Source organism: Neoarius graeffei, chromosome 11 (assembly GCF_027579695.1).
Source record: "Neoarius graeffei isolate fNeoGra1 chromosome 11, fNeoGra1.pri, whole genome shotgun sequence".
NCBI classification, from domain to species: domain Eukaryota; kingdom Metazoa; phylum Chordata; class Actinopteri; order Siluriformes; family Ariidae; genus Neoarius; species Neoarius graeffei.
Genome location: NC_083579.1, coordinates 81,602,914 through 81,624,584, shown reverse-complemented (window position 1 = coordinate 81,624,584; position 21,671 = coordinate 81,602,914). Strand labels below are relative to the sequence as shown.

Genomic DNA, 21,671 nt, shown 5'->3' with positions numbered 1-21,671 from the left:
TAATTTACTTAGTTATTTTTAAATCAACAATGGAGCAACCTTGCTGCCAAAATTATCTCAAAATCTTCTGTTTTTAACAAAGCAAACCTGGCAGCCATGTTTGTTTACAAATTGTCACAGTCACTTGCTAGCGTGGAAGTTTTACGTCGCCGACGTGTGATGTCATGCTGTCTTGACAACCATGCAGTATCGTAAACCATATTCAACGCTCATTCTCCATTGGGTAGAGTGACATATGTAGGATAAGCGATATGCTAACAATATTGCATGCTATCAAAGCAAATGAATGAAACCCACTAGAAGGGAATAGAACACGCTTTTATTCAATCGAAAAAGTGTCCTGTATGTATAATAATCTATTTTATTCCGTTCCATTCTATTCTACTTTATTCTGCTTCATTCTGTTCTATGCTGTATTCTATTTAGTTCAACTCCATTATGCAGTATTCTATTTTATTCTGTCTTCTATCCTCTGCTGTATTACCCTGTTCTAGTTAGTTCTAATCTATTCTGCAATATTCTTTTATTCTGTTCCCTTCTGTTCTACACTGTGTTACTCTGTTTTATTTCAGAAGCCAGTCAGCAGCATTGCACACCTTATTACCTGTGTAATACAGAACAAAAAAACAAAACAAAAAACTGTACGACTACGTTTCTCAGCTGTAGGTTCAACGAGAAAAGCACAATGCTTTACTACATGACCATTATTTGTTCTGTATTTTTATCGAAGACATTTTTCAGATTGCTGCTGATTGCTGAAGAGAGTTTTTGCAGTAGTGAAACGTGTAAATGGTCGTGTTAAGTGATGCACATTTCCTTGGTAGTCATGCAAGGCTCTCACACAACACCTGTAAAAGTCTTAAAGCAAGCCTTGCTCCATCTTTAGACCTTGGGAGAGCAAAGTGTAGGGTGTGTAAACAGTGTTGGGGTGAGCTTGTGTTAGGCAGCTTGTGGACGGAGATCATGGCCTCTTTTCTGAGCCTTTTTTTTTTTTTGATGGATGAATCAGCTTTCTGCTGCCCTGCTGCCTGATAGACCCATGCAGGGAGAACACGATGAGAGAACAGCAGCGTGGAGGGCAGGAGCATAGGATGAAAAGATTGAAAGGGAGAGGAAAGGGAGGTGGGAAGGTGATGCACCACTGCGTTTTGTGCTTGTAGTGAAAGGAGGAAGGGAAACAGAGATGAGATTTGAGCTGCGATGGACTCAGTAATCCCACTTATTCTCTTTTCAATCTGCTCTGTTTCACTATTCAAAGATGTTTTATTATTTTTAGATTTTTTTTTTTTTTTTTTTTTGCTGCTGTGATATATTTTCACAAATACATATTCATTAGGATGAGTTAAGTGTCCCTTTTTTACGTTCCAGAATCTGGCTTCTTTTTATGAATGGGTTGTTTAATATATAGTACCTAGAAAAAGTGTCCCTGTGTGTTTGAGTTCAAAATGCATGTGTTTTTCTTTTTGTACATGAATATTAAATTTTTAAATTCTGGGATTCGAGGTATAGGTGAATTGTATATGGCTTGCTTATAACTCTAGTTTTTTCAGTGGACTCCTAGACATTTAACAGTTATTCCACGCAGTCGAGTCATGCATAAGCTGATGGTGTGACGCGCCTCGTCGGCTGAGTTGGCTGTAACCCATGACGACGAGATTGATAATTGTTTTATTATATCCACAATCACAGGATTTAGAGAATTTTTTTTGCAAGTTCTTTTTTAAATTATTTATTTTTATTTTTTGCAAATTCAGTAAATGAAAACTTTATACAAAATGTCCAACAAAATCATTTCCGCTTAGAATGTAAACAAACTGGCGAAGTGATGGGAGCAATTTGTGAAAAACGCGATAATGATCATTCTTGAAAAATAAAAAAAGATATGTTCAAATCATCAAATACTTTCATTCCATATTCTGTTGCTTTTTTTTGTATTTTTGGGGTTTTGTTTTCGAGTAGAGTTTTTATTTCGTCCTTGGTTGGTTCAGCAACACGCGCCGCCATTTTGTTTTTCTCTACTCACGGTATATGAGTTGATTTCCTAGTAGGAGAGTAGCCAATCAGAGCATGGAATTGCTCATATGCAGTGAATGTGGATAGAATAAACTGTTACTGTGGCGTAAATATGGACGCTGATATGACATACCGTAGCATTAATGATTGAATATTTCCTCACTACTTCACAGTGATGTACCATCACAAACCTTAAATTTTGTAGTCCGTCTGTGAGAAAGATGTTCCCAGGATTTTTGTTGTTGTTGGAAAAACGTTTAATAATAAGTTTGGACACACGTTGTTAGTCCATGTTTCAGGTTTCCTGTAATATTGTATACTTGTGTTTCTAACTGAGAGTGCCAGTGGGTGCTCATCTGAGGTCGTTCCTTACAGCTTGTTCCTACAACTGCTTTTGGTGTTTCAACGCTGTCCATCACCCAGGAAATAGCCCCACAGCTGAGCAGTGTAGTGCTCTCGCATTATGTGTTTTAGAAAAGCCTGATTTGGCCAATCACAATGCTTCCTCTATGCTATTAAAGAAGATGCTGGTGTGTCCTGCTAATGCTGGTGGCCACTGTGCTTGAAAAGCCCCTCTTACTCTGTGTGTGTCTCTCCAGTCCTTTGTTCTGGTCCCTCTTTGGGCCATCTCTAGTGTGTGCAGCCCCATAGCCAGCGTGATGAATTGTGGTTTCACAGCAGGAGGTTTGAACAGCCCCTGTGAGAGCTGGCTTCTTCCAACACTGTCACACTGAACCATCTCATTTTATTCTTGCTGATAAACCATTTTTAACGTTAACCACTCTAGCACTTCTGTTGGTCCTGTGAACAGGGGGATTGACATTTAAAGCTGGATAGAAGCCATTTCAGCATTCAGGTCTGTTTGGTATATAAACAAGAGCTAGTGCATATTGGGATTAAATTTGGCTTTAGCTGAATGTGGCATTCCTCAAGGCTAAGTATAGGCACTTTCTTTTTTTTCCTTTGATTTACACACTGGGTTTTTTTTCCCTGATCAACTTCAATCAGATTAAAGAGCCATTTCCATGTTTAAACCATATTGAAATCGGCGAATTCTCAAAACATTGCAAATAACAATGATTAAGGGCCTGGTCCCACAACACCGATAACTATAATTGTACCTATAACTCCAACTCTGACTGCACTGCAAAAAATGATATCTTAGCAAGTGAAAATATCTTGAATATAGTTGAAACGATCGAGCATTTCCTATTAGAAGAATACAAGACACCAATTCTGAGATTATTAAACCTAGCTCTAGATTGTAACCAACTTATTCTAAGATGTCTTAACAAGTAAAAATATCTGTCCATGAAGCAAGATAATTTCACTAGTATTAAGTAATTTTCTCTTCAAATTCAGTTTTCAGTTTTTTTGCAGTGTATCCCTCGGCCTGAATTTAGTTCCAGTCTGGAGCAGAAACACCACAACTATAATCCCCACTATAATATAATATCACTCAGTCCTGACACTCAGGTGAATAGTCATGGAAGTTTTTTCCAAGTAGTAGCACATTATTCCGGGTCATACTGTACAGCCTGGACTTCAGAACAACCCATGCACACACTCCGGTGGCTGATAACATACGGACAGGTCACGGATTACGGAAATATAATAAAAAAGGATACAAAATACGGAGTGGTTACGGATTTTAATACGGACACATCATGGATGCTAATAATTTACGGATTGGTGACGGACGTTTCAGTACATTACAGATTGGTTACAGATTTCATACAGATGATGCATCACGGATAAAAAATTAAGAAGTCGAAAACAATTAAATGTTTGGACTGTTGAAGTTCATAATTAAAATATCTTCCCTGCATTTATATGTTTACTTTATTAAATTTACTGTTGATATTTCATGGAGAATCACAATCGTGAATAAAAGAGCCGTGCTTTGTATTGTATTTTTTGTTTTCTGTGACTCTGTATTCCGTGACTTCATGATGCAACAAGGATGTACAAAGACGCCCGGGGAGAAACAGCACGTGCTCAGACAACGCCACATGTAAACAATGACCTGATTGGTCAGATGTTTTATCAGATCAGGTCCAGGTCTGGAAAAATGGCTCCGGAAGCAAATCTCACCGGTACGGATAAACGCAGGCCTGGGCTATAGGGATCGCTATCGGTCTGGTGTGAGCACCGACCACATAAACTGCAGAGGAACGATTTATTTATGGTTATCGGTATAGTTGTAGTTATCAGTATTGTGGGACTGGGCCTTAAACAAGGATTTTTTTTTTTTTTCTAGCACAATGGCACAGTGAGTTCAGGTTCCACATGTTCTTGTGAAAGAGTGGGTTTCCTCCAGTTTCTCCCACCTCCAGAAAATATGCCTTAAATTGGATTGGCAACACTCAACTGATTTTCCATCAATTCAGTTCAGTTTTATTTATATACCACTTTTAACCATTTATAGAATTCCAGATATGGATTTTGATCCATAACGAACAAGCGAGAGGTGACATTGGCAAGGCAAAACTCCTTGAGACGACATGAAACCTTGAGCAGAACCAGACTCGATTCATCCCCTGACGATGTCTGATTGAGTGTGTGAATGGGTGTTTGTGCAAAGCCCTGTGATGTGTGTTCCCGCTTGGCACCCAGTGTACCTTGGATCGTTTTTTCATTCACTGCAGCTGAACATGAATGAGTGAATAACACGTGTTTTTGATGAAAGATTTTTCATGAAATTTAATCTGAACTACACTTTTAAAAAAGCACTTCACAATGCATATATAGTGCCAGATAATATTTTATGCACTTTTTTCTCCTCCCCCCAAAAAATCTAAAGGTTAGTTTGTGAAAATTACAGCATTGGTTCATTCCCAATTTACATTTAAATAGGTGAAAACAATTTCTCGATCTGTAGCCTGGTGGATAGTAGAGCAAATCAGCTCTAATAACCGACATATTTTACACATTTGATTCCAACTCCTGTAATTTGTCTGCCACCCTGGCCCCGTTACTGCCAACTGGGGGGAAAAAAGCATAATCAGTTTCTTAAACTCTGGAACATCCTGGATTAAAAAAAAAGCAGTAACAGAGGAAAGCACAGGCAGAAGCAGACAAATCAAAGTGCAATCCAAACACATGACATTTTGTTTTGATGTCGAGATTAGAGGTGATGATGAATGGTGTGTGTGTGTGTCAACCTCAAAGTGTGTGTGTGACAGGGTTCTGTGAATGTGTAATTTCACATTTGCCCTCTCTCATCAATGCTGGATGATTATCAGTGTGTGTGTGTGTGCGCGTGTGTCCTCGCATTATGTGTTGTTGATTTGTATTTTCTAATATGCGCATTCAAAGTAAAGGACATCATCAGGAAACGGCTTGGTGTGTCGCCTGGTCCCGACAGAGGCATCATTAATAAACGCTCGTTAAACAGAGTTGGCATATAGACGGGCAATTTAGCACCCAGCTTCAACCAATATGTCATTCAGGATTCATTTATTTAATTCAAATGCCTTTGATGCTATTGGCTGCTTCTGTCCCCACTTAGCAGCCTCTCACGTTTCTGTAGGCAATGTTTAAGGACGTTAATTGAACCTTAAAGAAAGCTCACAGGTATGTTGGAGTGTAAAAGAGTAGCGTGGAAGGGAATTTGTCTGGCTGTACGTTATATTGAACACTGAATGAATGATATTTACATGGTCGTATCTCATAAAGTAGTGTAATTATCTTTCTTTCTCTGCTTCCTCCTGACTGTGTGACTGTATTATTTTACCTTTGATTATTGCTTTTTTCATTGCTGTGTTCATGCTGTGTGTGTGTGTGTGTGTGTGTGTGTGTGTGTGTCCTTTGATTGAGCAAAAAAAGATGCACAGAGGCTGGTATTTCAGGGAGCAGCACTGCTGCTGTTGATTTTATTTTTGATTTGTTCATTTTGAGACGTCTTTTATGTTTTAAACTGATCAGATTGGTATACTTGCAGATATAACAGCATTGCTACATCACACAGAGACAAATTTAGATTAATTTCTGATAATTGTGGTGAATTTGTGTGTGTGTGTGTGTGTGTGTGTGTGTGTGTGTGTGTGTGTGTGTGTGTTTATTTATTCCACTATATCAAAAAATATTTAATCCCAGGAGCACTAGGTGTTCACAAAGGTGAACACACTCCTCCACACCAAGGGTCTATTTAGAGTAGTCAGTCAAACCTCTGGCTTGTTTTGGGAGGTTGAAGGAAACTGTAGAACAAAAAAGGAAACCCAAACGGACAAGGGAAGAATGTGTGAGGCTCCACATACACACTGTATCAGGAGTGAACCTGCTGAAACTGTAAGGGGGTGAAGCTACCTGCTGCATCATGCTGTCAAATATTTCATGATAGTTGTAATACAATAAGTAATTGTGTGTGTGTGTGTGTGTAGCTGAACAGACAGAACCGCTGTCTAAAGAGGAAAAGTATGATATACATGGCTCATCTAGATGCCAATGTTCTTGCCGAAATCAACCTGAATGATGAGGATGAGGAACATCATCAGGAGGAGGAGCCTGGAACCTGTCGCTCCTCCCAGTACCAGCTTGTCATCTCCGGTATGTCACCACTCTTTTTTTTTTCTTTTGTTTGGACTGACCACTGCTCCACAGAAGCCATGTAACACTTGAGTTGAGCCAGGAATTCAGTACAGTATGATTTTAAATGTTCAGTTCTGTATGATTATGCAAACAATGCTCACTGAGATGAACACAGAGGCCACGCCCCTTCACTGGGACTGTTAAGTTTGTCCATAGAAAGATTTGCACAATATCAACAGAAATTAATTCGAGAAAAATAGTTTCTGAATAACAATACAGTAAAAAGGCTCAGTGGTAGAATTACACTCGACTGATGTATGGAATTGGTTTTAGAGTGCAGTGTTGTGTGTGTGTGTGTGTGTGTGTGTGTGTGTGTGTGTGTGTGTGTGTGTGTGTGTGTGTGTGTGTGTACAGACTCACACTGATCAACAGTCACACTTTGAATGTAGTGTGTTTTACCTTTTACATTACAGAATAACTTTGTGTGTTTGTGTGTTTGAATCAGAGCTGAGGAATAAATTAGAGTCAGCTCTCGAGGACAAGAAGCAGTTAGCCATCGATCTGGAGACGACAAAAGATCAGCTTCACAAAACCCAAGAGGAAGTACGCCTGACGGCCTCTCATCTGAGAGCGGACACTGAGTTACACACACTGAGCTCACTCGCTCACTCACACACACACACACACACACACACACACACACACACACACACACACACACACACACTATACAAACTCAGACCCTGTACTAAGATGCAAACACACAAAACTTGATAGTCACACCCTACACAAAGGCACAGAACACCATACACACTCGCACCCTCCACTGAGACAGACAGACAGACAGACGCTTTATGGCCGCACACACGTGCATTCTCACACTACACTGAGACACATGACATTATATACACATGTATTTGTTGCAACCCCACACACACTACTTTTAGCAATAGTTAAACAAGTTTAAAGTTTCCTATACTACACACACACCAACATACATGTGCACACACAGCCCTGCTCACAATTCACACACTTAAAAGTCGAATGAATGGCCTGAATAGGAGAATATATCTCTGTCATGAAATCTCTCTCTCTCTCTCTCTCTCTCTCTCTCACAGCTCCTGCGAGAAAAACACGATAATACTGTTTTGATTGCTGAAACGCTCCAACAAAAGAAGCTCTTGGGGAAGTATAACAGAGGTCCGTTCCTGTCGCTGTCACCCTGCACACACACGTGCGCTGCGTCACCTCTGATCTCTAAAACAAAACACACACTCATATCATAATTACTCCAGCGATTTAATGCATGGGTTTTTATACTCTGAGTACTTGAGTGCTGCAATACTTTATAGCCTGTCGATGTCACAATTCAGACACTCGTTTATTGTGTGTGTGTGTGTGTGTGTGTAGTCTCTCGGTATGCAGTGGAGGAGTATGAGGCTTTGCAGGCTGATCTGGAGCTGGAGAAGGATTTGCGTGTAGAGGCAGAGAATTTTGCACACAAGGTGAGCACACACACACACACACACACACACACACACACACACACACGGTTTATCCAGTGGAATATCACAAATCTGCAGGGGCCATTGATCAAGCCATGACACGGTGCATCAAACAGAAAATCGGTAGCGTAGGCTGGGTACGACACAGAAGTGTGTAGAGTTAGTGCGAGGCCAACATCCATATGCAAAGAAAAAAGGCTCGTCACATAGAACTGGTACAAATAAAACTGCAGGCTTCACTGAACTGAAATATCATATCTTGCTCTTTTGTATGTATATTAACCACAAATGAAGTTCTAGCATTTTAAACCCAGATACCTCCAAAAATGAAAAGAGAGAAAGAACATTACGTTTCTTTTAAACATTTCATTCCGACTGCAGCAAAGGAGCATCACGGACATTTTGGCAGTCAGCGTCTGATTACAAACTGCACTGATTAGTCTTGTGTCACACTAAACTGTCCAACAACATAATCAAAGCCTGTGAGGAAATTACCCAATCTTTTAATGACTTCCAGCATGACCATACACCATATCACACAGCAAAGTCGTCTCAAACCGGTGTCATGAACATGACCATGAGTTCAGTGGCCTTCAGTCACTGGGTCTGAATCCAATAGAACATCTTTAGGATGTGGGAGAACGGGAGGTTTGTAGAACGAAAATCATCTGCAGGAATTGCATGATGTGATCAAGTCAACATGGACCAGAATCTCAAAGGAATGTTTCCAACATGTTGTGGATTCCATGTCATAAAGAAGTGAGACCATTTTGAGAGCAAAAGGAGTATTAGCTCTACCCAGGACTATTCTATCTGTATTCACTGGATATGAGTAATCGTGCGCTCTGATTGGCTACTCTACTACTAGGATATCAGCTCATATACTGTGAGTAGAGAAAAAAATGGCGGAGCGTGTTGCTGAACAAACCAAGGATGAAATAAAAACTCTACTCGAAAACAAAACCATAAAAAAGCAACAATAGAATAAAAGTACTGTATTTGATGGCGAGAACGTATCTTTTTCAAAAATTTTCAAGAATTATTACTATTGCGTTTTTCACAAATTGCTCCTGTCATTTCGCTGGTTTGTTTACACTTTAAGCAGAAATGATTTTGTCAGACGTTTTAGTTTTTATTTATTGAATTTGCAAAAAATAAAATAAAAATGCTACATTTCTCAAAATCCAGTGAATGTGGACAGAATAAAATAGTTATTCCACTCAATCTCATCGTAAATGGATTATAGACAACTCAGTGCTACACGTCTCATCGGCTATCAGCTCGTACGACTCGATTTCATGGAATAACTGTTGTTTATTATAGTGTTCGTAATACAGAGCTTAAAGTTGGGCTGCCAAAGCAAAATATGATTTACTAGAATTCAGCAAGGATGTTTAAGAGGAAATCCCACCAATAATAGTTCACCTGTTCAGAATAAAGATGTACAACCCCGATTCCAAAAAAGTTGGGACAAAGTACAAATTGTAAATAAAAACGGAATGCAATAATTTACAAATCTCAAAAACTGATATTGTATTCACAATAGAACATAGACAACATATCAAATGTCGAAAGTGAGACATTTTGAAATTTCATGCCAAATATTGGCTCATTTGAAATTTCATGACAGCAACACATCTCAAAAAAGTTGGGACAGGGGCAATAAGAGGCTGGAAAAGTTAAAGGTACAAAAAAGGAACAGCTGGAGGACCAAATTGCAACTCATTAGGTCAATTGGCAATAGGTCATTAACATGACTGGGTATAAAAAGAGCATCTTGGAGTGGCAGCGGCTCTCAGAAGTAAAGATGGGAAGAGGATCACCAATCCCCCTAATTCTGCGCCGACAAATAGTGGAGCAATATCAGAAAGGAGTTCGACAGTGTAAAATTGCAAAGAGTTTGAACATATCATCATCTACAGTGCATAATATCATCAAAAGATTCAGAGAATCTGGAAGAATCTCTGTGCGTAAGGGTCAAGGCCGGAAAACCATACTGGGTGCCCGTGATCTTCGGGCCCTTAGACGGCACTGCATCACATACAGGCATGCTTCTGTATTGGAAATCACAAAATGGGCTCAGGAATATTTCCAGAGAACATTATCTGTGAACACAATTCACCGTGCCATCCGCCGTTGCCAGCTAAAACTCTATAGTTCAAAGAAGAAGCCGTATCTAAACACGATCCAGAAGCGCAGACGTCTTCTCTGGGCCAAGGCTCATTTAAAATGGACTGTGGCAAAGTGGAAAACTGTTCTGTGGTCAGACGAATCAAAATGTGAAGTTCTTTATGGAAATCAGGGACGCCGTGTCATTCGGACTAAAGAGGAGAAGGACGACCCGAGTTGTTCTCAGCGCTCAGTTCAGAAGCCTGCATCTCTGATGGTACGGGGTTGCATTAGTGCGTGTGGCATGGGCAGCTTACACATCTGGAAAGACACCATCAATGCTGAAAGGTATATCCAGGTTCTAGAGCAACATATGCTCCCATCCAGACGACGTCTCTTTCAGGGAAGACCTTGCATTTTCCAACATGACAATGCCAAACCACATACTGCATCAATTACAGCATCATGGCTGTGTAGAAGAAGGGTCCGGGTACTGAACTGGCCAGCCTGCAGTCCAGATCTTTCACCCATAGAAAACATTTGGCGCATCATAAAACGGAAGATACGACAAAAAAGACCTAAGACAGTTGAGCAACTAGAATCCTACATTAGACAAGAATGGGTTAACATTCCTATCCCTAAACTTGAGCAACTTGTCTCCTCAGTCCCCAGACGTTTACAGACTGTTGTAAAGAGAAAAGGGGATGTCTCACAGTGGGAAACATGGCCTTGTCCCAACTTTTTTGAGATGTGTTGTTGTCATGAAATTTAAAATCACCTAATTTTTCTCTGTAAATGATACATTTTCTCAGTTTAAACATTTGATATGTCATCTATGTTCTATTCTGAATAAAATATGGAATTTTGAAACTGCCACATCATTGCATTCTATTTTTATTTACAATTTGTACTTTGTCCCAATTTTTTTGGAATCAGGGTTGTATGCTAATAACTTTTTAAGGGAATATGAACCTGAAATGAGATGACTGAATGGTGTCTCTGGTGAATCGAGATTATTCAGTAAAAGCATTCAAACAAACAAAACAAAAGTCTTTGTCATAGTCAGTCATATTCCATTTTTAGGATAAACTCTATAATTAAGAAGCCTTTATTTGTCACACGTACACTCAAGCACAGACTTAAGAACACCATGAAATTCCTCTCTACATTTAACCCATCTGAAGTAGTGAACACACACACACACACACACACACACACACACACACACACACACAGAGCAGTGGGCAGCTATGCTACAGCGCCTGGGGAGCAGTTGAGGGTTCGGTGCCGTGCTCAAGGGCACTTCAGCCCTGATACAGAGGGGGAGGAAAGTCCTGTTCATTCAATCAACTCCCCTCACATTTTTCCTGTCGGTCCTGGGAATTGAACCGGTGACCCTTTGGGCCCAAGGCTGCTTCTCTAACTTTCAGGCCATGGCTGCCCCATGCCCAAATTAACAGATACCCATCTCAAGCATTCAGTAAATCTGTCTAGCAAAGGTTGCTGAGAAACACGTCACTACAACATGCTACTAGCTGCTTACAGTTACTGTGCAAATCGTATAAAAATGTCCATTTCTGAAATGTCATGCGCGCTTTGGTGTAGTGTCAAAATCATTCTCGTCACATTTTATTCAACAAACTGGATCAGCAAGAGCTGTAGAATAAATTGAAGGACAAAGAAAAATAAAAGCAACTGATATAATTGAAGGATTATACAGTACCAGTCAAAAGTTTATATACCCCTACTTATTCATAGGGTTTTCTGTATTTTCTACATTGGAGAACAATCCTGAAGACATCAGAAATATGAAATAACATCTACAACATGTATGGAATAATGTAGGAAACAAAAAAACTAAATGTTTAGTATTTTAGATTCTTCAGTGTATCCAGTGTTTCCCTTGATGATGCTTTGCACACTGTTGGCATTCTCTTAACCAGCTTCATGAGGGAGTCACCTGGAACGCTTTTCAATTAACAGGTGTGTCTCGTCAGAAGGTAATTAGTGGACGAGTTTCTTACCTTCTTATTGCATTTGAGATCAAACAGTAAATAATAAAAAAATACAGTAAACATCCCTATTCCACAACTGTAGTAATCCATACTATACCAAGAACCGAACAACTGAGTAAAGTGAAATGGCATCCATCATTACTTGAAGACATGAAGAAGTGTCTTTTAATTAATAACAATAAAGAAAGAAAACAGTGACTTAGAAGCTGTACAAATTTTTGACTGGTACTGTATATACATATTCATGTTTTAGTCAGAGTTTTGCAAAAAGGCCTTGTATCTGTTGTCTCCTGGAGGAATGCAGAACAATTCATCAGCCTGTTATTCATCTGCTTTCACATGACAGATGCGAGATCCCATCTCCCTCAACCATTATTTTATTTCTATACACCTTCTTTTTATACCTACCCACGACCTTCAGCCCCTTATTGAACTGTACCTGTTTGCGCTTTTTAATATATCTGCTGACATTAATGTCTTGTTCACGGTTCGGAATGCTGTGTGGCCTCAGAGTCATCATGCCCACTAGACAGTAACAATAGACAGCTAATTAATTTCATTTGGTCGGTGTATAGAGGAGATGTATACACAAATTCTTTAAAATCAGATATGAATATCTGTCGTTAAAGCTTAAAAAATGCTTATGGACTCCCAGCGGCACAACAGAAAAGCATTCGATTTATCATCCATAGATTGAGAGTTCAAATCCTGATGATGTCACAGCCATCTGTGGCCGAGAGTCCAAGAGAGCAAAACTGTTTGGGTAGCAGGGACGGTGTGTGTTCTATCTCCTGTCAACCACAGGGTGAGAATAACTGAATGATATTAAAATAGAAAACTGATTTGTGTTTGTCATTATATTTCGCTAACCTTTGAGTGCTCCTTATAGGGTAATGCTATACTACTGTTGTGCGACAGCAAAATCCCCAGTGCTGAACTAACACCCTCCAGTGTTTTATATGTTCAACTGGACACAAATGAACTCGGAGTTAAATCAACACTCTGGCTGTTAATTCAACACAAGATTTTGCTTATTATTTTCACTTATTCGTTTTACATTTAGGGTAGCAACACACAGTGAAGGTAACAGCACAGTTTTACCTGAATATAGGACGAGCCGAAGATTAATTTAAGCTTGTTATCACACATGCATTTGAGCTTGTTTACATGATATGAGAATAACTGACTGACTGAATTTTTTTTTTTTTAGAAATGTGATTACAATTTTAACTGGATGTAAAGCCAACCAAAAATGTGTGTGTGTGTGTGTGTGTGTGTAGATGTTAGTGGAGCAGAAGAAGCTGAAGAGACAGAGTCAGGCCCTGATGCAGAGTGTGTCACCTTCTGAAGCTCTGGATAATGCTCTCAAAGAAATCGCTACACTCACACACACTATGGAAACACAACGGTTGGAGCACCAACAACAGGTACACACACCTCCTTTTTTTTTTTTTTTTACTATCCTTAATTAGGATTTTTCATTAGCATAATTAAATAATATCGGCTGGCGTTGAGTGGTCTATCGGATATATTCCATTCAGCTAGCATGATGCTGAACAAGTCGAAGACGAGTCAAAGCAAACCTGGCAGCCATGTTTGTTTACAAATTGTTAGTCACTCACTAGCGTGGAAGTTTTATGTCTCCGATGTGTGACGTCATGTTGTCTTGACAGCTGTGCAATATCATAAACCATATTCAATGCTCATTCTCCATCGGGTAGAGTGACGTAATACAAGTAGGATAAGCGATATGCTGACAATATTGCATGCTATCAAACCGAATGAATTAAATCCACTAGAAGGGAATAGAACATGTTTTTATTCCATCGAAAAAGTGGATAATAATTTATTAATGCTGCACCAGTAACAAAAAGGTTCTTTTTTTTTTTAAAGGGGGAGGGGAGGGGGGTTGTTGTGGGGACCTGCCAGATTTCTTCACAAGGTCAGAATGGTCAGATAGTTCTATCCTTGGGGTCTTGTCCAAGATATGAAAACATGCACACGCATGCGCGCGCGCACACACACACACACATTTATACATGTATCCTATAATTATGCCATTGGAAGGCCTGTAGTAGAAACACACTCATAAATGCAGAAAACTAATAGGTGTGTGTGTGTGTGTGTGTGTGTGTGTCCAGCTGAAGCGTTTGGAGGATCAACTGCACGACTCTGAGTTGCAGAAGCAGTTGACTGCGTTGGAGAGGAAGACTGCACTGCTGGAGGAAGAGAGAAAAGAGTGTATGGAGAAATGTTCCAGAGCTGAGACTGAGGCCAAGGACCTCCGCTTCACTGGTATACACACCTCTCTGTCTCACTCACACACACCATTTTATTTCTGTGTACATTAAGAGAAACTTATTCTCTCGCTCTCACTCACACACACACACACACACACACACACACACACACACACACACACAGTTTAGCATCATGTGATTAATTAAGGAATAAAACATGACGTGCTGTTATAGGAAAATTATCAGAAGCAGCATTACGGTTACATTCATGCTGTAATCGAATGTTGTTCAACTGTTACAAACACAAAACACAAAAATAACATAGAAACTAGACAGTTTGGGGGGGGGTTACATGAATGTTTTGAAAAGGTTATGTTCAGACGTTCTCAGTACACCCAAAAAATGTGACCGATTCAATGTACTTGGAACCTCATTGTGCCCATTTATTGTGGCTTTCACTGCATGTATCACTACCTGTTTTATGGAGTGTGTGTGTGTGTGTGTGTGTGTGTGTGTGTGTGTGTGTGTGTGTGTGTGTGAGATAGTGGAGGAACTGCAGAAAAAGCTACAGCAGGTATCCAATCCTGTACCTGCCCCAGCTCCTCCCCCTCCTCCTCCTCCTCCCCCCTCCTCCTCCTCCTCCTCCTTCAGTCTCAGCGAACCCTCTCAGGTAAACGTCTGTGTGGTGAAACAGCGCTGCGGACTAGTGCTGGGCAATATGAGCATATAATATCAATGTTGTGATAAATTATACCATAATACACTTTTTGGAGATATTGCTGGTATTGTGCTACCTTTTTCAAACATTTGTGTCACGCCATGGGATTTTTGTACCAGATGCTCTGTTTACAGAATGTGTAGAAACAGCGTTGAAAAACGTGATATTTTGCATTGTTTTCACTGGCTGATCCAGTAACGATCAACAAATAATCACCTCGATAGCGCCCCTACAGGATACATTTACCACTTTTAACATCATCCACAACTGTGTTGGACTGAAGCTGGTTCTCGAGGACTTGAGACAGGGACTCGTTTTAAATGACTAGCGTGTAGTTCCTGTCCAGAACCGGAAACAAGTCAACACTCGACAGCGTCCATTCATCATACATGTCCTGGCTGATTCGGAGTCCTGCTCTCCATGTTTTCAACCCTGCATGCTCAGAGGTTAGAAAGAATAAAAACACATTTTATAACTGACTGTCTTGTATCAACAACAGTTCTAGCTTTGTTGGTAATATTTTGTGCAAGTTAAAGTTAGTCCCGTGTTAGAAACAGAGTTTCAGCGACTAATATTCTGACATCATTGGCATTGTGCAAACAACGAATTTGACATGGTGCCAACCAATCAATGAGGAATCAAATTAAATCCATCGTAAAAGTAGCATCATTCTGGTCCAAAAATACACCTTAGACCTGTCTGAAACATCTCGGACATTTTGAAGGCTTTCTGTCTGGAAAATGGACCATTTTGGGTTGTGCACATGATTTCATGTCAGATTTACAGTAACTTCCCTCAGTCCAATTTCACTTTGGGGTGTATTTCCCGCATACAGAGGGTTGGCAGTTTTAATGCAGGAGGTAGAATTCAAAATCCATAATCTGAGAATCTGCTCTGAAAATCTGGTGGAGTGACACTTTTTTTTTTTTCCCCTAAAAATTCCAGACACTGATTAGAAACTGCTAAGTTGTTGTTTGAATTTTGTATAGAACCTTTAAAAATAATTTTAAAATGAAATTGGAGACATAGGAATGTCTTCAAGTATAGTGATGAGAGATTTCTGTCGTATCACCCACTCCTAATACCAAGGCAACAGAGCTAATCTATTTCAGGTCTGTCATGTTACTCGTAGCCTGGCCTAGGATTACAGCCTGCATTATCTCCTAGTTTAGTTTTACTTTATTTTATTCGCTGTTATGAGTTTTGAGAAACAGGAGTTGGAAAAATTCATTAGAAAATCCAAGTTAGGTCTAAAAACATGACAGCCAAGTTTTATTGTGTCATAAAATCTAAGAACCAATCATGTACCAGTATGCAAATGCAGACAGTGCAATACTGGTTTACCGTGAGAACAGGCAGGACACTTCGGGTTGGGAGTGTTTCTAATTTGTAGATTCAGAGAATCTGGGTTTCTCTCTGGGTATAAAAGTGTTTTCTGTTATTTAATGACATTTTTGTGGAACCACACCATCAAGCAATTTACTGTTAAAAGTTGCAGTTTCTTTGGTATTATAATGTTTTTAAATTAGGAACACTGCGAGGATGACTTCGATGTTAGATGAAATAGACGAATTGGAAGAAATGGTGTAAAATGGTATCATGTGAATTAGGCAAAGCTAAACATTTTTATTTATTAAGACTAACATTATCCAAATTATTGGAATGCTTTTTAAAGGTATTAATTAATTACAAATTTATTAAGATCGAAAACTTAATTTGGTGACTTAAATTGAATCTGACTGATAATTTTTCTCACTGGTTGGGTTTGGAGAGAATGCTCAGGCTGTAGATGTTCAGAGTTTCAGGCCTGGGCCTTTATTACTGTGTGCACCTATTTCATAATTACTAGCTTATCTCAAACAATTAGAATATTGTGAAAAAGTTTTTTTTTTCATAATTTAATTCCAAAAGGTAAACTTTCATATATTCTATCTTCATTACACATAAAGTGAAATATTTTAATTTCAATTATGGCTTACAGCTCATGAAAATCAGAAATCCAGGATCTCAAATTATCAGAATATTTCCAAATATCAATCAAAAAAGGATGTACAATACAGAAATGTCCCACTTCTGAAAAGTTTGTTCATTTATACACTCTGTACTTGGTTGAGGCTCCTTTACCACAAATCACTCCATCAGTGGGGTGTGGCATGGAGGAGCTCAGCATGTGGCACTGCTGAGGTGTTATTGAAGCCCAGGTTGCTTTGATCACAGCCTTCAGCTCGTCTGTATTTTTGGGTTGCGTGTTTCTCTTCTTCCTCTTGACAGTAGCCCATAGATTCTCTCTGGGGTTCAGGTCAGGCGAGTCGGCTGTCCAATCAAGCGCAGTAATATCAGGGTCAACAAACCATTCGGTAGTTTTGGCACTGTGGGCAGGTGCGAAATCCTGCTGGAAAAGGAAATCAGCATCTCCATAAAGCTGGTCAGCAGATGGAAGCATGAAGTGCTCTAAAATCTCCTGGTAGATGCTGCATTGACTTTGGACTTGATAAAACACAGTGGACCAACACCAGCAGATGACATGGCACCCCAAATCATCACAGACTACACACTGGACCTCAAACGCCTTGGACTCTGTGCCTCTCCACTCTTCCTCGAGACTCTAGGACATCGATTTCCAAATGAAATGCAAAATTCACTTTCATCTGAAAAGAGGACTTTGGACTACTAAGTAACAGTCTAGTTCTTTCTGTCCTTAGCCCAGGTAAGACACTTCTGGTGTTGTCTCTGGTTCAGGAGGGGCTTGATATTAGGAATGTGACAGTTGTAGCCCCTTTCCTGAAGACGTCTGTGCGTGGTGGCTCTTGATGCACTGACACCAGCCTCAGTCCACTCCTTGTGAAGCTCTCCCAAGTTCTTGAATCGACTTTTCTTGACGATCCTCCAAGGCTGCGCTCATTCCTGTTGCGTGTGCACCTTTTCCAGCCAGCCTTTTCAGCAATGACCTTCTGTGCCTTACTCTCCTTGTGGAGGGGGTCGGTGATCGTCTTCTAGATAACTGTCGAGTCAGCAGTCTTCAACATGATTGTGGTTGTGTGTACTGAACTAGACCGAGAGATACACGGGATTTATACTGTTTTACTCAAACTCAAGATGAAATATTCTAATATTTTGAGGGGTTTTTTTTTTTGCATTATCAGCCATAATTATCAAAATTAAAGTAGAAAAATGTTTGAAGCATTTTAGTTTGTGTAATGAGTTGAGAATATATTAAATTTTCACTTTCTTAAATAACTGATGTCATTGAACTTTTTCACAATATTCTAACTGTTTGAGATGCACTAGTGTATACCGTATGTAGAAAGATCCTTTTAAAGAGATGCTCCTCAGTATTCTTGTTTTCGGGTTTATCTGGCCTTATTCTGTTGCATTTCTTTCCCTCTCTCACTGTTCTAGCTCACTCATGTCACTGCTTCGTAAGAAAAAAGGCATCAACAGTGACATTCCTTTAGTAGAGAAAGATGCAGCACCAAAAGATCCAGGTGAGAGAGAGAGAGAGAGAGAGTGTGTGTGTGTGTGTGTGTGTGTGTGTGTGTGTGTGTGTGTGTGTGTGTGTGTGTGTGTGTGTGTGTGTGTTTTCTGCATCCTGTACTGATATGATGTGCCATCTTGACTCTACTGAATTATTGGCATTCCACAGACAGAGGGAACAGTGCACAAACACACACACACACACACACACACCAAGCGCTTTTACCCCCAGGCCTCCTTCACACTTTTATACATCAATTAAAATAACTCTGATAACTTCAGTGGGGTCTTCAGCACCTTATCTTTCTGCAAAATGTGAAAGGAATGTAATAAAAATGCAGTCGGAAAACCTGGATAGAAACCCATATTTCCAAACTGCCTAAATATTTTAAGGTTTTTACATTTATTTAGGCACAAAAAAATTATATAAATGAAAAGAAGATGAAAAAATGATAATTCAGATTTTTTTAAAAAATGAATAAAAGCATCGAAAGTTTCCTGTTCCAATCTCAGCACTTATGGCACTATATCCTCTTGTGCCTTTTTCTTTAAATAAAGTCGCATATCATTAACTAAAAAAAAAATTACAAACATTCTCATTTCTATTTGCTGACCTTCATGAACTTTCTTGGTTTTGTGAAACATTTCTGTACTAGGAATTTTTATACCTTTTACATGATAGAGTTCCTGAGAAATAATTTGCATACCAACTATTTGTTTGATTTAATTTGCCGCTGATTTTTATAACCAGCATTGTGTGCACGCACGTGTCCAGCCGCGTCCAGCAGTCTGCGTGCGCGCGCGTCCAACAGTGTGCATGTGAAAGAAAGGAATTTTCCTTTTAAAGCACTCTTTCATATCTCTAATATATAGGAGGATTTTGACATCAACTTTTTAGGCCTTTTCCAAAAATAACAATTTTCTGAAAGTGCACTCAGAATGACAGCGCCATTAGCAATGTGAACATGACTGATTTCAATTATTATTAAATGCTTTTTAAATGTCAGCAGAGCCTGAAAAAAAGGCCTGGTTTCTTACAGCTATGAAGGTATCGTGTGTAATCCACTTGGAAAACTTTGCAGGTTTTTTTATTCAGACAAAAAAAAATCACCAACAAAACTGAGGTGACGTGAAGTAAAATAGTTGAAAGAAATCTTTGTTGCATTGTAGTGTTTTTGAAGATGGAGAGAGACAGTAGTTAATATACACTAGTGTTGATGTAAACACTAATCCACTCTGTTCCTTCACTCTTATTGCAGTGCTGTACACGATTTTATTACGATGTCCGTATTGCACCACACGTATTTAAATAATGTTGTCTATCAGATATATTCCATTCAGCAAGCATGATATGGAACGAGTCGAAGACAAGTAGCTGAATGGAATATATCTAATAGACCACAAAAAAAGCCAACCATTATTATTATTATTATTATTATTATACATACTCTTCATATCAGCCTTCTCAAAGGCCAATGCGAGTTTAACTGCGAGTCGGCGCCGTTAGCGGAGCAGTGAAGTCACCTTCCAGCCGGTGTAGCGTTCATCAATAGTGTTAGCGAATGCTAATTACGTGGTCAAGCCAGTGCTATCGAGAGCAAGTAGCACAGGCTAACAACCGAGAAACTAAGATTTCTGTCTCCAGACTCTTCTTCCACGCTGCACGCTCGCCACAGTATTTTTCACTCAGACTTAAGGATTTATTTCCCTGTGTAATTTATTGAGTTACTTTTAAAGTCAACATCGGCAGCTACACACAACGGAGTGACCTGGCAGCCTGACGCTAATCCCTTACAAAATCCTTTACCCTGTTGCTTTCTTGGTGTCTGGCTAAGTTTTGGCTGAGCTCAAGTCCCAGCTCTAATAGTAACGGTTCACCACTGGTGTAAATATGCATGAAGAATATCTAATGAAGTTTTGGGATCCTTTCGGGTCTTTTGTTCAACGCATCTTTCTCTTTCTTGGCGAACAAATGCTTCTGCACATGCACAGCAGAAAACTTTCTCATTGGATATCATGTTATCTTGACAACCATGCAATATTGTAAACCATATTCAACGCTCATTCTCCATTGGGTAGAGTGGCATAATACACGTAGGATAAGCGATATGCTAACAATATTGCCTGCTATCAAACCAAATGAATGAAACCTGCTAGAAGGGAATAGAACGCATTTTTATTCCATCGAAAAAGTGTCCTGTATGGATAATAATATGCGTTGGTGGCCTGATGATGTGTTATCATGGCCTAATGGTTAGAGAAGCAGCTTTGGGACAAAAAGGTCACCAATTTGATTCCCTTGACCAGCAGGAATGGCTGAAGTGCCCTTGAGCAAGGCCCCTAACCCCCACCTGCTCCCCGGGCTGCTCTGGGTGTGTTGTACGTCGCTCTGGATGAGAACGTCTGCTAAATGCCTGTAATGGAATGTAAAAGTGCTTTTCTTTAAAACAAATAAAAAGTGCTGAGAAACCAAAGGCAAAAAGTTTGAATCATAGGAACTTATTTATTTGACCTTCTGCTTTTTGGAAGTTCTGTATTTCTCATAGTGAGGAGTTAAGTTACGAAAATTCACTTGTATTTTAAATGACCTTGGTCATATACTTTTACCACCAGTTTAATCAGCTAATTTTGGGCCTTGACATTTACATAAAACCTCCCATTTCTGCCATTAATCTCAAAAATATGTGCTCTATTCACTCGTAAAAATACTAGTAAATTTCCCATTTGTTTTTGCCCAAGATCAAAACATTTCAACCTGCCGCAGAATGTGAAGTCAGCGCACGTCGAGCGGCTGCATTTGCAGGATTGAATGTGAGCGATGGGGCAAACGTGATCAAGGCTACATTCCTCGCTGATTTGATTTGTCGGGAATTCCTGATGTTTTATTAAAACCGCCGTTTTTGTTGTCAACACTGAATGAAGCTTTAATAGAAGAACGTAATTTCTGCAGTCATGACTGGTATTCACTGGATGTTAAATAATTTTAAATAAGCTTTGTGAGTTGTAAATCGTTCCTCAGGGTTTTTCAGTCTGGTTGGATGTTTTATAGCAGTGTGATTACTATAAA

At 39.5% G+C, this 21,671-nt stretch overlaps 1 protein-coding gene across 1 annotated transcript in view; it reads left to right on the top strand.

Moving 5' to 3' along the window:
- The window catches only part of shtn1 (shootin 1), a 75,042-nt gene that overhangs the window by 41,369 nt on the left and 12,002 nt on the right, over positions 1-21,671 (top strand). The window contains 9 exon segments of the mRNA XM_060934800.1: positions 6,396-6,561; positions 7,049-7,146; positions 7,662-7,743; positions 7,954-8,048; positions 13,453-13,599; positions 14,314-14,467; positions 14,958-15,034; positions 15,036-15,082; positions 18,530-18,615. Of these exon segments, the coding sequence (XP_060790783.1) occupies positions 6,396-6,561; positions 7,049-7,146; positions 7,662-7,743; positions 7,954-8,048; positions 13,453-13,599; positions 14,314-14,467; positions 14,958-15,034; positions 15,036-15,082; positions 18,530-18,615 (952 nt within the window).